This window comes from Phasianus colchicus, chromosome 1 (genome assembly GCF_987193195.1).
Source record: "Phasianus colchicus chromosome 1, bPhaCol1.hap1.1, whole genome shotgun sequence".
Classification (NCBI taxonomy): domain Eukaryota; kingdom Metazoa; phylum Chordata; class Aves; order Galliformes; family Phasianidae; genus Phasianus; species Phasianus colchicus.
In genome coordinates, this window is record NC_143436.1 from 81,717,889 (window position 1) to 81,734,404 (window position 16,516).

General features: G+C 35.6%; 1 protein-coding gene across 7 annotated transcripts in view; it reads right to left on the reverse strand.

Moving 5' to 3' along the window:
• The window catches only part of STXBP5L (syntaxin binding protein 5L), a 184,332-nt gene that overhangs the window by 43,241 nt on the left and 124,575 nt on the right, over positions 1-16,516 (reverse strand). For 5 of the 7 annotated variants that reach the window (XM_090150135.1, XM_090150141.1, XM_090150125.1 and 2 more), the window contains exons 16-20: positions 15,364-15,536; positions 11,773-11,898; positions 10,460-10,611; positions 8,725-8,796; positions 1,998-2,063 (exon numbers count right to left, since the gene is read on the reverse strand). In XM_090150135.1, the coding sequence (XP_090006261.1) occupies positions 1,998-2,063; positions 8,725-8,796; positions 10,460-10,611; positions 11,773-11,898; positions 15,364-15,536 (589 nt within the window). The remainder of the gene's footprint in view (positions 1-1,997; positions 2,064-8,724; positions 8,797-10,459; positions 10,612-11,772; positions 11,899-15,363; positions 15,537-16,516) is intronic. The other 2 variants (XM_090150152.1, XM_031613002.2) reach the window with 1 other exon arrangement.

Here is a 16,516-nt window from a genome sequence, read left to right on the forward strand (position 1 = left end):
GATGTAGATACACCCAGTGTGAATCTCACTGGGCAGCAACTTCAACCATAAGACCAACTGCCTACTACCAACCTTTCTGTCTTTGCTAAATTTCTGAAGGATTAAGTGTTTTATCTTTAGTAGAGATACACGGTGGCTGGTTTTACAAAGACATCATGGGATTCTAAGAGTATAGCACAATTCCACTACAGAGTTTGCATACCATGAACTTTAAAGATATCAAAGCCAAGACTGGAAGCAAAAGAACCCTATCAAGTGAATCCATTATTACACATATCATCCAGTTTTATCATATGATGGGAGAAATACTAGTGCAAAAACAAATGTGGTTGCGAGGATGTGTTCAGAAGCACAAGGTAGTGCTACTCCCAGATGCTTGGTGGTCACAATTTTGAGGTTGGTTTCTCCAAATTTTTAGCCTAAATTTTATTCAGTTTTACAAGATGTACGCTTAAAAAATACTTAATATTAGTCACAGTAAAAATAATTTCTATTTTAAACAGCAGTTAATTTTGCAAAATTTTAAATATTCAAATATAGCTTGAAGAACACAAAAGGCTAAAACCAGAAGCAATCTTAAGTTAGACATTTTTCCTTGCTGCATGTCCTCCAGAGCCGAAAAGCAGAGTTAACTGCAGAGTAAATCAATAAAATTTTGTATAAATTTGGTATTTTTGATCAGTCACAGAGGGAAAAATCAATTGATTTTCTGCAGAAAACATAAGACGCTATGGACTTCACTCATTATAAAACTAATCACATGCACATACGTTTACCACATCAGTGATCTCTTAGTTTTCAGTAAAAAGAAGAATTTGTACCCTGCTTCTGGAGAGAAGTCTGAAAGGATGGATCCCAGTAGTCCACAAAATAAATGTCTAATTTTACTGTGTCATCATTAAAAAAAAAAAAAGTTCCTTATAACAAGTTTCTGAGCCAACCTCAAGAGTCAGCCTCTACAGCTGTATCAATACTGTTTTAGCACTAAGATATCCCATGTCTATAGCAATTGGGTTGCAACAACAAAAGGAAATGTACATTTATTATAAAACAACTGTTTTTATTTTAGTTCTTCATGCGTCATGTGGACATTTTTTTTGCTTCAGATTTTTGTAGATTACTAAATACTGTGCTACATTAGAGGTGACTGTGTCCCATTAGAATAAAATATGTGAAGTAATAAAGGATTTAAATGGCACATTTCTGAGAAATTTTTACCATAACTAAGGAAAAAAATGTATCTACCAATATTTACCAACCTAGAAGGTAAAGAACTGTGATATGCACACCATAAACAAAATTAATGTATCAAAGCTACGCATGCTTATTTTCTATCACACTTAGAAGTCAACTACTAGAAAACAATTCTAAGCAACCAAGTTTAAGACACCGAACTCACATTAAAAGAGATCAGTGCAGACCAGGCATGTGCAGAAAAAGTCTCTAGGAATGTGCTGAACTCCACATTCTGTAGGACTACAGGCAAGATTAGAAACATTTGTAAACTTTTAAATGGCCAGGATTTCAGGGCAGGGTCAAAAAGATAAACTAATAGTTTTTGTTTAAGATTATGTTTCCACTGTAAGTTACAACACTGAGGCACTGCGGGGTTCTTTTCAAACAATTTTTCTGTACATATATATGTGTTCTGACACACAGTCATAGGGACTCCCTATTAAAATACAAAGCCTTTTACGAAAAGAGAAACAATCCTCTGACAAAAGTGCTGAGTTCATGTGGGATATAAGATATGCCTGTACTGCATCAGCTCCAGTGTTTACATACTCTTCACTTCAAGATGCCCCACATACTAATAACTTCACTTTAAATGAACAGATTTTGGATTTCATTGCACTACATAACAAGCACTTCTCCAGTAAATTCTTCTCTTTGGATCTGTGATTATACACTTCACTCCTCAGGGATTAATGAAATACAGCGATGCATGACATGAATGGCTTATACAGGCTGCAGGAAGAGAAGCCAATCACCTTTACCTGAAGTGGGAGACTTGCAACGCTCTAGCTCCAGGGAAACTGGACTGTCACTGAGTTCAGTCAGGCCTGAAAAAATGGAGTTAAAAAGTTAAGTTACAATCTAACAGGGCATGCTTCAGCTTTCTTGGTCGATGATATTCTGCACTTCAAAGGCATAGTGGAGAAAGGAGCAGTGTGAAAAGTGAGGGAAATACCTATTTCAGAATAACTGCAGTTATCAGGCTGTCCCTACTTAGGCTGTCCCTAATTTAGGTCTACTTCAAAAATCACACCTCTTGTTAACTCAGATTTGTTTTCCAAGTGCCTCAGGGTAGACAAAGAGTCTCTGTACTTTGCGTAGTTTAAAATTCAAATCTTTGTGATTCGTATAAAAATCAGTCTTCCCTGAGCAAGAGATGTGGAATCAGCTCTATATTCTCATGTGCTACAGAATGCACAGCAGAAACTATAAAATGGGATGAGGAGGGCATGAGGAGGAAGAAAAAAAAAAAAGAGTGAATACTTGTGCAAGAAGAAAGTGAATAAAAGAGTATAATCACTACAGCACTAGAATCTTAGATGCATTCACAGAAGACTGCTCATTTTAAAAGCAGAGAGGTGATGGTATTGTCTGAATATAACAAGGAGTTTTTCGGACAAGACATCCTACACATTGGTTAGAAAAATTTGTGAGGAACTCATTTGCAGCAGTCTACCATGGAGCAGAGCAGCAAGTAATGTAATCCTAGCTTCAACTGCTTAAGCATGAGCTTGTGTTTGTGATCAAACTAAAATCCATCTTAAGCACAGATTGGGCATGTCTGAGCTCATGCTATCTTTTACCATGGGCTGACTGTTGAGTGTTTTTGTGAGGTATAGATACATACAATGAAATAATGAACACTGATTCTTTTCCAAATGCAGTACTGGAGTTTCCTAAAATTTGACACTATGGATATGGATTAACAAAATCATTCTAAATTCTGTACAGTTACTCTTGGCTACAGTTATTATCATAGAATGGCTTGGGTTGGAAGGGACCTCAAGGATCATTAACTTCCAACCCCCAGTGCCAAATCCCAGGTAAGATTTTGCTTCTAAATAAAAAGTATTTATTTGGAAGTTTTCAGGATCAGTATTACAGCTCAAGGTACACTGGTGCCACTGACTTATGTAGGAAAAGCACCAAATCACACCACTGTTCTGAAAGAAAAAGAACAACCACCTTGAGAAGACCACAATCTCTACGTTTGCCAAAGTTTAAAATGCATTTCATATTACCACATTTTTGGAATTGTGAACGTGCACTTTTCTACAGATATACCTTATTTTTAGCGTGGGGATTTATGTGTCCTCCAAAAGCACATTGTCTTAGTCTTCAACACTTTGATTTGCTTAAGTACTGTCACTTGCAAATTTTCCCCTGGCATCGATCACCCTTGCTTAGAAACACTGAGTTCTACTTAACATCCATCTATTTATCCAAAGTTTCTTTTAACCTTATTGAATTAACAACAGAGTCATAAAGTCACAGAATCATATGAGTTAGAAGGAACCTTTAAAGGTCATCTAGTCGAACTTTCCTCTATGAACAGCAACATCTACAACTAGTTCAGGTTATTCAAAATCACCTACACTCAGAAACACTGGTAGTACAAATAAGTGCTGTTCCAATAATGTGATACAATTGGGATTCTTTTAACTTTTTATACTTTTTGGGCAATAACCTATAAATGCGAAGGAAGGATGAAAAAACTGAGAACTAATTTTTCATCTCCTAACTAATGCTTCATGACAAAGCAGTAAAAGCTCTGAATCCATCTCTTTGCCTTCCTTTTCATCCAACTGCCTTCCTGCTCTGGGAAACAATCCACTTTCTCCTTCCAACTACTTTTTACTTGTCATTTTGCCTAGCCATGGAAGAAAATCTTGTGACTCTGTAATCTCTAAACTCATGTAAGCTAAGAGAGAAGATGAAGATGTTACATGACAATATGTTGCATAATCTGCAATCATTCACTGAAAGGAATAAACACGTCTGAATTTTTATTGATCTTCGATTCCATTGAACATTGGAGATTCTCTTGAGATAAGAAAGGAAGCTCTCAAGCTCTCCTTTGTACTAGTGCTTATTTTCTAATTCCCTTTTTAAGGAAACCATTTTAATAATATCTCATATGTATTTCCATGCAGCTCAGTTTCCCTCAAATCCTTCAGAGGCTACAACTGATGTCGTATTAAGAAACACTTTCAATTCTTGCTTTTAAGTTCTGTAGGTCCAACCTCTGTCTCAAGATATTTTTGCTAAAATTAGCACAATTTTGAGTTCAACTACAGTAAGAAGAACATGGCAGCAAACTAAATGCAAATAATTGAGTTTGGGAATTGTAACAGACACCTGTCAGAAGATGTATCCATTGACATTATTTTGCTTTGAAGAAATTATAAACATGAAAAGTATACAGTATGTAAGTATACCTCCTAAGGCGTAAAGTAGTTTTAAAGACAACTCATGGATATTTTTCAATCACTTTTACTGTGATTCCCATTTCTTCTTTGTTAAATAAACAAAAAAATTAGTAAAGGATCGAAAACGTAATGTCTAGTACAGAATAAAAACATTTATGAAATAATACTACTTTAAAATAATTTTAAAATTTGAATCTCTGATTACATGATTCAGACTTTCAATTTACTGAAGGTATCCAAGCCATCACATTTTTTGTTATAATTTAATAAACTGTAAACAAGTTGTCATAAATATTCGCAAGCCAATAAGTAAATCCAGTATCATTTTAATTCATAAGTCTCTACACCGAATTACCACGCCATTTCTTTTATATTTAAATATGATGCATTCTTTGGAAATGGCAGCTTCTTCAGAACATAGACGTTAACTTTAAACTCAACCTATATTAGCTTCTACTGTGTTGACAGGTGTCATTTAAAGTGTTAATTACTGATAAGTAATGACTCATAACGCAGTGTTCTGTGTCTTCCTTTAGCAACAAGGTTACTTCTGCTCTCAGCCTCTCAAAGGGCAGGCCTGAAGGAGGAACAGATATATCTCAGTGAAAACTATGAATTCTGAAAACTATTTTCCAATGGATAAACATAATTTTAACCTGTTGCCTCTTTGGATGCTTCATAAAGACTATTTTCTTGTTTTACTGACAGATGGTATGAATTTCTATTGATGGTATGAATTTCAATTAGAAGATCAAACCGATTTTGTAAGTTTGTAGTTTTATGTTCCGCTGCAAGTACAATCTCTCAAGATGGAGGAAATGTATGTGTTTTTTAATATTGAAATACATGCTATCTACTCCTAGTCAATAACACATACAACTTAATTTTGACTGGTTAAGGAAAAAAAAGCCAACACTCCTCCACCTTAGTTCAGCACTACTTCAGATAAAATTTATTTTGTTCTGGCATGTAGTCTTGCTACAAATGAAGATGGCTGCCAGCAGATGTTACAAAAAAAAAAAAAAAAAAGAATGGGGCCACCAAATACAAGAAGTGTTTACATTTTCAGCCTCTCTCATTACAATATGTCTAGAGTTTACTACATTTCCTTTTCTACCTTTTCAGCCCTTGCTTGTCCCTTCCCATTTCCACCTCCCAACCCACACAATGTTTTGCCTTAATACTCTAAGTTCACTCTGGGCCCTTTTGAGTTTGCTTCACACAAGTATATACCACTCATATCAAGTTCTCAACAGATTGGCTACATTTCATAATAAGTCCATCACTGAGCTTCATATATCAGATGACCTTGTCATCGTTGATCATTTCTTTCCTTTGGCAAATCTCTTATATTCAGGACATTGGTTCTTCCCCCTGCTTGATAGTTTGTTTTTTTTTTTTGCCACTCCTTCAGTTGCAAAGCACCTCAGACTGAAATATCAACCCTTCCTTTATCTCTCTATCCAAGGTGATCTTGTGTTACCCTAATGATACATAAACACATCTCTTCTATGTTTACTGCCACCCAAGTTCAAGAAGTATTCCTGTCTTTCTAAACCTTACTCACCAGTGTCCAGAACTTAATATTGCCAGTATAATCTCTTTTTTCTTTCTCCCTGAAATCTCCTCTTTCTTTGCTACTTCAAAATAGTAAACAGCACCATTCTCTTCCCTGATACTGCTGTAGTACTGCTTCCATTCTTGGAATATCAAACTAACTCTGTATACAAAAACTGGGCGCAAAATCAGTTTCTTGCAGAAAATTATCTTCAAAATGACTAATGAAAGTATATTGCTCATTGGTAATCTGTCCTCATTTCAGCTGGGACAGAGCAGATTTTCTTCATAGTGTCTGGTGTAGTGCTGCTTCGGCTTTGGGAAAAAACAAGGTTGATAACACACTGACGTTTCAGTTGTTGCTGTACAGAGCCAAAGATGTTTCAGTTTGTCAGCTTCTGATACTGTCCTGCCAGCAAGGGAACCGGGGGCACAAGGAGCTGGGAGGGAACAGAACTAGGAGGGCTCACCCTGGCCAAAGGGATATTCCATATCATATGACTTCATGTGAAAATAAACTATAAAACTGAGCGGAGCTGGCTGGAGGGGCAGCAGCTGCTTGGGGTCTGGCTGGGCATCGGTCAGGAGGTGGCAAGCAATTGTTTCACACATCACTTGTTTTGTATACGTATATTATCATTACTGTTATTTCTCTCTTCCTTTTCCATCTCACTAAATATTTTTTATCTCAACCTATGAGTTGTGTTTTTTCCCCCCTGATTCTTCCTCCCATTCCACTGGGAGGGGGTCAAGAGAGCAAATGACTATAGGGTGTTTATCTGCTTACTGGGTTAAACCACAATCTTTTTTTTTGGCTTCATTGAATACTAGTCTGATTCTCTCAAACTGACCTTCATGAAATTATCTTCCTAGCTCATTATTTTAATTGAATCAACTCCTGATATGCCTTCCCATTAACTTCAATTTTCATTCATATAATCCTCAATACTGTAGACCTACTGCCTACACTATCACAACTACTCCTGCTTTCACCTTGATAATATCAGTTTTGAGCACAGTTTCAAAAATACTTTTCTTTTCCTACCATTGCCCCTTACAAGAATAAGCCTGTGATCATAATCCTGAATCCATCCTCAATAACACTCTTAAAACTCCTCTCTCTCATACGAGTAGCAAAACTCAACTTGAGAATTACATAGCAATTGGAGATATTCTTAACTAGTGCTCACTAACTAAGATACTTTATACTCTGTAACACATTCTTGCCTTGTTCTTAGTCTTAATGGTCTGAAAGATGCACCAGACAATCAGTGCATATTTCTATGTAAGTATTGAATGACAAAGGCAAAAACAAAACACTTTTTGAGGAAAGAGAGTTAATAGTGCTTGAGAACAAGAGTCAAAATCACAGACTTCAGCTATGTGGTATAGAAAGCTTTTAGGGTTGAACACAGAAACAAGATTAAAGATATTCAGCTCTTAAAACCTGTGAGCTGTGTTTGTTGTTGTGGATGAACATGTTGGACTTCTTGGTCCTTTTTGGTCTTAGACTTCATTAATATTTTTGTATGGCTTTTTTGTTGCTGTTGTTGTTTTGTGGAAATTCATAAACCTTTGACTGCAGTTTGTCCCTTCAGTTCTAATTTATAGACTTGTAATTAGAAAGACCTGGCCAATAAAGTATAAAACATTATACACCAGTCCTTTTTTTGGGCTGCTAGATTTCTAACTGGCCTGGTCTTCTAACTAAATAGACTATTTTTTCTGAAGTATTATGACACTAAATCACAGAAATTAGTTGCTAAATAATCTACCTAGATAGATGAAATGTGATTTCTTTTGTGAGCATACAAAGGTACAACCATACAACTATGTATTTATATGAAATACTAAAACAACTGTCACCCCTTTCTTTATCTTGCCTGCACTGAGTATTCACTGTAAAATCGCCTATCCAGTTGTTCTGCAAAAAACACTTTAAAAAGAGATGAATAAGAGGCATCCTGGAGACCTAATTACATATAAGTACTACAGCTAATTAAGATACATACAGATTGTTGGTTGAACAGTCGTTTTTGCAAAATTAATTATAGCTTTGTTCATCGCATTGTGCAGTGATGAATGCTAATATTTAAATTACATATCACTATAGTCCAAAATTTTAAAATATAAAAAACATTAATTTTCATAACTCTTTGATGTACGTATTTTTATACCCACTTTATATTCCCCATTAAAGATCAGAGCCATGGGATGGTTCCCCAAAGCCAAATATTCAAGTACCAAACCAAGATTAACATTTAAAATTTCATAGCATGCAACCCAATTGGCAGATTTTTAAACCGCACTGCTCTTCTGAGAATAGGGAAGAATTAATTAATAAGTATAACCAGGCAGTGCCATTGAAAAACAAGAAATGCTTCATATAAGTAGGTGCACACTGAAACGAAAACAAAACCAAAGAAAAATATTCCCATCAAGATCATAACATTATTGAGAATTCATTTCTAAGGCCAGATTTGTCTCATATAAGTCAATGATGCTTTCTCATTGATTGTTTTGGAAGAGGAAAACAGATCTGAAATATCTGTATAACAAAGAAAACTGTCCAAATGAAGCATGGTTGACATTACAAAGTGTAATAAACTGCATGCATGCTGAATGTGTTTAAGAAACACATTACAAAGCACAAACACATGGGTTTAAGTCAGGCATAGTCTCATCATGATAACGCTATTTGCCTAACCTTTATAGAACTTACTCTGATAGGAAGTACGGATCCGTTTCGTTAAATCTGGATAAAAGTTAGACAGGCCACGCATGCAAAAGTTGTCTTTGGAACATGCCAGTACACCAGCATCAGCAGCAGGCAGAGGAAAGAGAGAAAAAACAGTCTAAAGTGAAAGGAAGTGATATCCATAACCAGCATCTAGAACAGCCAAGGTGAAGAAATTTCAGCAGATGCTTACCTTCCAATTGGGAGATATAACAATAAAAATAACCAAAAAAGTAAAGGATGTAGGATGGATGGTGAGAAAGCAGCTGAGGATCATTTTTCAGATGCATAGTTTCTATGACCAATCTAGAAGAGCATATTCTTTCTTGGCAGTCACCCAGTACATACCAGTAGACTCCGTTCTAGCAGCACAACTGGAATACTTCCTTAAAGGAGTAGCCAAGATTGCCCCTGACACATAGAAATCCTGCACGGTGCAATACTGATAATAGCTGTTTCTGCAACAGTTACCCTGTAATTTCTGTACACAACTATGCATCATGTTGCCTATGTTTGGCTGCTCAAATTACACTGGGAGATGCTGTAAGCTTAACTGAACCAGAGAGGAAAGCTGAAGATAGCTTAAAGCTGCTTGTCTCCTCTTTCCTCAACTGTTCCAAATTTACATCCTTAACACGTGGCAGAATGAGAACTAAGCTTGAAATGATTAAATGCCTAGAAAGTGAGATAAGTGGTCTTTCAGGGATGGAAGTAGGGCTGAAGACTTACTTTTTATTCTCCAAATAATTCTTTCTACTAAAAGTACAATCATACTGAAAATGAAAAAAAGTTTATATTGACTCCGTGGAGAAATAGGATTTGATGATTTAGTGTAGGATCTGCTGATGAAAACGCTAATGTCATAAAACCACTGTAATCTCCTGCTTTTATAATTTTATATGTATATTTAAAACATTCAACGTTTCCAAACAGACTTTAAAATCTAATTCTGAAATTCTGCAGCTACGTAAATTATATTTCATAACTGTCTCTGACTCAAGTACGTTATTATGGCATATACAGAGCTAAAAGGTTTTGTTTTTTCCCCTCATACAAGTTAATTTTTTAGATAATCAAAAATGTCTGGCAAAATGTAACTGCAGTGATGAACTGATGTTTCTAACATTTAATGCATAATAATAGCTATGAATTACAAATGTGATCCTCTTAGCATCAAATTTAAGATTTGGTACAGGTGCATCTAGTAAATTTATATTAGGAGCTAACAAAGTGGCTGACTGGAGTTAGTTTTGCTATCTAAATGGCGTGTACCCAGCTATTAAGTTATTTCCCAATCACAACTACCTATTCAATTAACAATGAATAACACTTAGCAGAAAGTACAACTAAGTTTAAACTCAAGACTTATATATTGGGGAGAATTTACTGAAAACAGAAAGAAAATAGCAGACAAAGACTACGTTTGAAGACTACACTTCAAGAGACTGCCAGAGAAGCAGTTTATTTCTCTACTCCTGATTTTTAGAGACTCAGCAAAGGGAATTACTTGCTGACTTCCATCCCAAAATAATAAACTTCCTGAAACTTTTTGCTTCTGAGAAAAAGTATCAGTACTTAAAGCACATCGGGTTTCTTCTGTCGAGTTATAGAAATTCCATTGGCTGGCAGATAGTCATGCATGTCAAAAGCACTATAAAAAGCCACAGGCAAAAAAAATCAAAGAATGTCAAGCTCATAACCACAATATTTTAATTCCTACCTGCAGCAAACTGCTTGCTTTTGCGAGGTGAACGGGGCTGGCGTTGGTACGGATCACTTGACCCGTACAATTCAAGGGTTCCCATGCTCAGTAGTACTGTCTTTTGCATGAAGTCCACAACAGCCAAGCCATTGCAGTTTCCAAATGCCACTCTGAGGAAAAAAAAAAAAAAAAAAAAGTTCCTCAAAGCTATTAGTAATATATAGTTAAGTGGTGCAAAAAATAATTATTATTTAGTATTATGAATTCTGCAGCAACATTTTCATCAGAAACTACTCAAAGCTTACTTTCTGTAATGACGGATCTGTAATCATGGATTGACAAAATCCTGTCCTGCAACATGGTAACTGACACTCCAGAAAGCAGACTATCGCCTTTAACCTTCTGTGAAGAATGCACTGCAATAATGCAAAACCCTACAATTTATCCAAATAACACATGAACCTCAGAACAGTAAACCAAAAGGTTATGGAGTTCATAAACAGAAACAATTTGGAAACCCAGGCCAAAGGACTCACATAGCAAACTCCAAACACAATATTTTTGCACAAATATATACAAATATATACAAGAATTTCTTCTATGCACAACATTTCTGAAGTCTCTAAAGTATCAGCTGACTTACAGAATACTGGTGGGAGTCAGACACCTAACACTTATTAAGGCTCGTGTCTTTTATGCCTTCAACGTAGCTAATCTGTTTAATGTATCTGGTCAATCATCAATGAGAAAAAACATAAAAAACTGGCAATTAAATAGAGCTTGAGGAATAAGATGCATACAGACACGCTCACTTGCAGTTCCACATAGAATTTAGTATTGTGAGGTTCCTTATTCAAATTTCAATTTCAGATCTCTGCTGCTCTTGCAAACAGAGATTAGCATATGCATAAAAAAGCTGTTCTCACAAGACAACTTCCAATAAAAATATGATATCATGTTAAATGACATTTAACATACATTCACCTTTTTTAAAAAATGTACTTCAGTGATTCTTTCAAAATAACTTCTAAAATTTCAGATTTGAAAGGTAACTGAACTTTTCTTGCAAGAATTGACAGAATGATGCAAAGCAATTCAGTCTTTTAAACAGGAATAATAAAAATAATAGCAAAAATTACAGTTTAACATCTCATATTACACTCTTCATGTGAATTCAAATAATTTTTACCCAACAGTCAGGATAATAGCATCTTTTGATTATTTTTACTTTGACTTCAAACACCTTTGGTGAACTTCAAAGTTTAGCTGGAAAGTACATGATTTAGAACAATAAACGATAAATCAATGTCTCTTAATTTTGAGTTACTTACAGTCCATAAGCAGAGTTTACAGCAAGACTGGTAATCTGTTGTGGAGGCTCACCATCCACCCACACCAACTGAATAACAAGATCTGCTTGATATCCAGGAGGCATTCGCACAGGTCGAGTCTTAACACTAAGGAGAGGTGCAAAATAAAAACAAACAAACAGACTGAGCCATGAAAAACAAATGCTTCCCCTGAGAAAATATTAATGAAACAGAATCCATTAATAAGACCACAGCAGTATGCACAACTGTAGCATATTTTGCATACACCCGTACATCAAGGCTAGGCTTTCCAAGCAGAACATGGATAATTTGGAAGAATTCCAGGCTCTGACCTTAATTTCTGCTGTAGAAATAAATCTGAAAATTTAAACATTCCCTAAATGAGAAACTCTGGAGAAGATGTAGGTGAGGTAAACAATTGAGGTTAATAAAAACAATTTTTGCTTAACAATTTTGCTTTCTTTTTTTTTTTTTTTTCTCAAACATTTTCTTGTACTGTACCACAGAATCACAGAATAATTAAGAGTGGAAAAGACGACTAACATCATCTAGTTCAACCATCAACCTATCACCCATGCCCACTAAACCATGTCCTCGATGCTGCATCCACACGGTTCTTGAAAATCTCCAGAGACGGTGACTCCATCACTTCCCTGGGCAGCCTGTTCCAATACCTCACCACTCCTGAGAATAAATTTTTCCTAATACCCAACCTGAACCTCCCCTCGTGTAATTAGAAGCCAACACCTTTCATCCTATCACTAGTTACCTGGGACAAGTGGCTGATCCCCACTTTGCTACAAGTTTCTTTCAGGTAGTTATGAAGTGATAAGGTCTCCCCCAAGCCTCCTCTTCTCCAGACTAAAAAATCCAATTTTCTTCAGCCACTCCTCGTAAAACCTGTGTTCCAGACCTGGACTGGCATGAATAATCAACTCAGATGGAAAACATTAAGGTTTTCTTCTGAAAATCTCAAATGACATTTCTGTGTTGTTGGAACTATCTTGTTCTGAAGTATGGCTAGAGAAGATAGATGCAGCATCTTTCTGTACTGCACATCATCACTGCATATCCAAAACTTCTGGACTTGACAATTCTATTTATCTGTCTAGTGCAAACAATTCTTATTTTTTTCTTTGGAGAATAATTACCTCATACATGATCTAGTCTTTTTGAATGACTGCTTCCTACATAAAATGTGATATAAATATTAACACCCTTTTATATTCCGTTAAGACAAATTCAGTGACTTGCACAGCACATAGCAAAATGTAAGAACTGAATACTTTTGTAAGCCTACTTATGTCCTTGTCTGGTAGAATTTACTTGATGATACACTGATAGGAGATACCATGCAAGAACAGCAATTCTTTGAGATGCATTAACTATAAATGCTGAGAGTGCATATACTACACATCTCTCATTTACTACAGGGTAGACTGTCATATATAATCTTATATTCATGTGATAAAAAGAATGCAAAGAAACACTGAGTATCAAGAGAGGAATTTGCTAGTCAATATACACATGGACAACACAGACAGAAAAACTGCAGTTGTTGGCAAATAATTATTTCTGCTGTATGTGCTTCTCTACATACAGCACTGCTGTAAATAACCTAAGCAATACTGGATCATAGATTGAGATCTTTGCTGACTGGTTATGCAGAGTATCTTCTGAACATGACCATGATGTGACTCAGCAAGCTTTCCAAGCATTCCTGGTCCACACACCTAACATAGTGGTTGATCAGACTGAAAAAAAGAAACAAATTTTTACTGGGAAGTAAGCTCTTCTCACAAGAGAAATGCTCTAGCGTCTCATTCAATAACCATGCCTATCAGTTTCTTAGCTCAGCTGAAAGCATCTGGTGAGATGGAGGCCTTGGAGGTGAATTTGACTACTGGCAATCTATCATTCTGGTAGCAGAGAAAGCATATAGAAAACCAAAAGAAAACGGAACTATAAAATGATAACGGGGCTAAAGTTATTAACTTGATAATGCGAGCAGCACATTAACAGAAAACATACAAAGCAAATAGTGCTCTAATTCTGATAGAAATTATGAAGAACAGAGGAGAGTACAGTGCATCTCATGCTTTCATGCTTGTCTCCAAGATGCTGCCACCTTGGCTGTTGGGCCCAGCCATGTCAAGCAGTGAGGCTGTTGGAGCTGGCTGTGTCTGGTATGGAGAAACCCCAATGTCAGCTCACATAGGCTGGACATAAGGGAATACTTCTTCTCTGAGAGCAGTCTGGTGCTGGAAGGGGCTGTTCAGGGAGGTGGTGGAGTCACCAACCTTGGAGGTGTTCAGGAAATATCTAGATGTTATACTGAGGGGCACGGATTAGTGGGAAATATTTATGATAGGTGGACAGATGGATTGGATGATCTGAGAGGTCTTTTCCAACCCTACTGATTCTATGATTCTACTTTCATCTTACAATCATAATTATGTTGAGAACATAAGATTTTCAATAAGCCTTCCATTCCTTAAATCAAATAAGAATCCCTTAAGGAATTCACTGAAACAATCGTATACTTATTGATTTCAAAAGCACAAGATAGTTTCTCACTGAGATTTACTAATTAACTTCTCTCTGCCTCTTCTATTGATTTTAATGGTTCACATTGATGATTAAACATATGTCTGAGATTCAGTTGCTAACTGAATGAGGAAGAAAAATGTACAGGAAACCAAAAACTATTGTCAATTATGCACGGACAATGCCACAATATTGCTATTTTCAGGAGCGGAACTGATGAAAATATCTGCAAATCAGACAATGATCATTTAAACTGCTTTTGAAGTAACTGAGACATTTAAAATATTTAATAATAATTAAACTGAATTAATAATTGATTCACTAAATGAGAACAATCCTTATCAGCTTTGCACTACAATTCTTTTGAAATTATGATTTATGGAGTTTTGTACAGAATTCTGTTCTGAAACTCTTTAAATCTATAATTTATCTGTGTAAGTACATATTAATTTACTCCAAACAGTAGCAGTGTGTACTATAGCAGACAACAGTTTTTTAATCTTCCTAATCCTGCTAAAGATTGAACACATATACACTTCCACACAATGCAACTGTTTCATAACTGTGTACTTTTAAGGCTCTTTTGTGAGTATGAACACAGTTTCCTTTCCTTATGTGTAATAAGATGCATATACTTCTTTCATAGATGATGATTTTAGTGTTACACTAATTAATCAAGGAACTTTATGTATTTTTGTGGACTAAAAAAAAAGAATAATTTCTCAGAAATTCCATTATCTATTCCATAGCACTTATGTTCCATTAAAAACTGCGGATGCAAGATGAATAATTACTCGTAGATCATATTGGAAAATTAGTTAAACCTTCACTGCAACAGTTTACCTTCACCACAACTTACTTTCAGCCTGTTAAATTCCTTGATAATTACATTGCTTTAATTCTTTTGTTTGTTCTATATTCTGGTTCCTTTTATTTGTGTCACGTAATATGATTAACATTCTTTTCTTGATAGTTGACAGATCATAAAACACCTGATAAGAATGTTTGCTAGAAAGATGAAGCTTTGAACAATGGCAGACTTACCTAAGACATGGGATGCTGTCCTTCATCATTCCTTCGCATGCTACAGTGTTGGTACTACCTGAAAGACTCTTTAAAGAAGGAAGCTGGGAGGAGGCATCTGGAAATTGAGGAATTATTTCCGGTTCAGGAGTAATGATATCTTCTACTTCATACTGAAGTCGTACCTCTAGTGACTTAAATAAATAAAAAGCTGTCACAATTTAATAAGAAAGCTGCTGAAAGTTGTATTACTTTTAAATAAAATCTTTTTTTTTTTTCTCTTGAAGATTAAAAAAGCCCATATACCATAATTATTTGCAAGTAAAGAATACAGTCATTTGTTTTTTATACAGCCAGTCAGTAAAATTGTATAGGAACTTGTCATTTACCCTACAGTGATGGAGAAATAATGAAGTATATTCTTCCTGTACTGCCTTTGTTCCAAGCATTTTATTATAAGTGAAAGAACACAGTTTTCCAGAACTTAGTATGAAAAGATATATTAATTACTTACTCTCAAGTAAACAATATTTTAGCATAAGAAAGCATCTGTCATAGTCAATGTCATGAAAATTTTCTGCTTATTGTTCATTACCATTTTCCTAAGCCAACTAATTAAAAGAATGATCATCAGCTTCCTCTCTATTGCAACTACAACACCATCTCTAAAAGACAACTTTCAGCCAGTATGCAGAAGTTTAAGTGGGTAGCACTGACCTATGAACTCCATCTGTCCTCATGTGGGGTCAGGAGCACAGAGTTCCATATTCTTTAAACTGTACAAGAGTTTGGCAGATTCTAGAATGCAAAGTCTAAACTACTTATCTTTCACTTTCCTTCTGAGCCCCCTCAGACAGGAAAAGGAGACCAACAAAGCTCAGCCATGTTTCCACTCTTTCCACTAATTCAGGAAACTTTAACTAAAGGAATTCCAAAACAAATGGGAAACTGTATGGGGAGTTCAAATCTATGTAAATAATCATCTCAAAATATCATGATAAATATTGGTCAATTCTTTCTACCTCATGAATTATCCAAGGAGAACTTCATGTTGAAAACAATTTAAAAAAAGGTAATTCCCTCAAAGAGATAATGTCTTGGGAATACTAGCTGAACAGTAATATCAGTGCTGGTTTCTTGAAGTGATCATACGCAATTGAAAATGTAGACACTG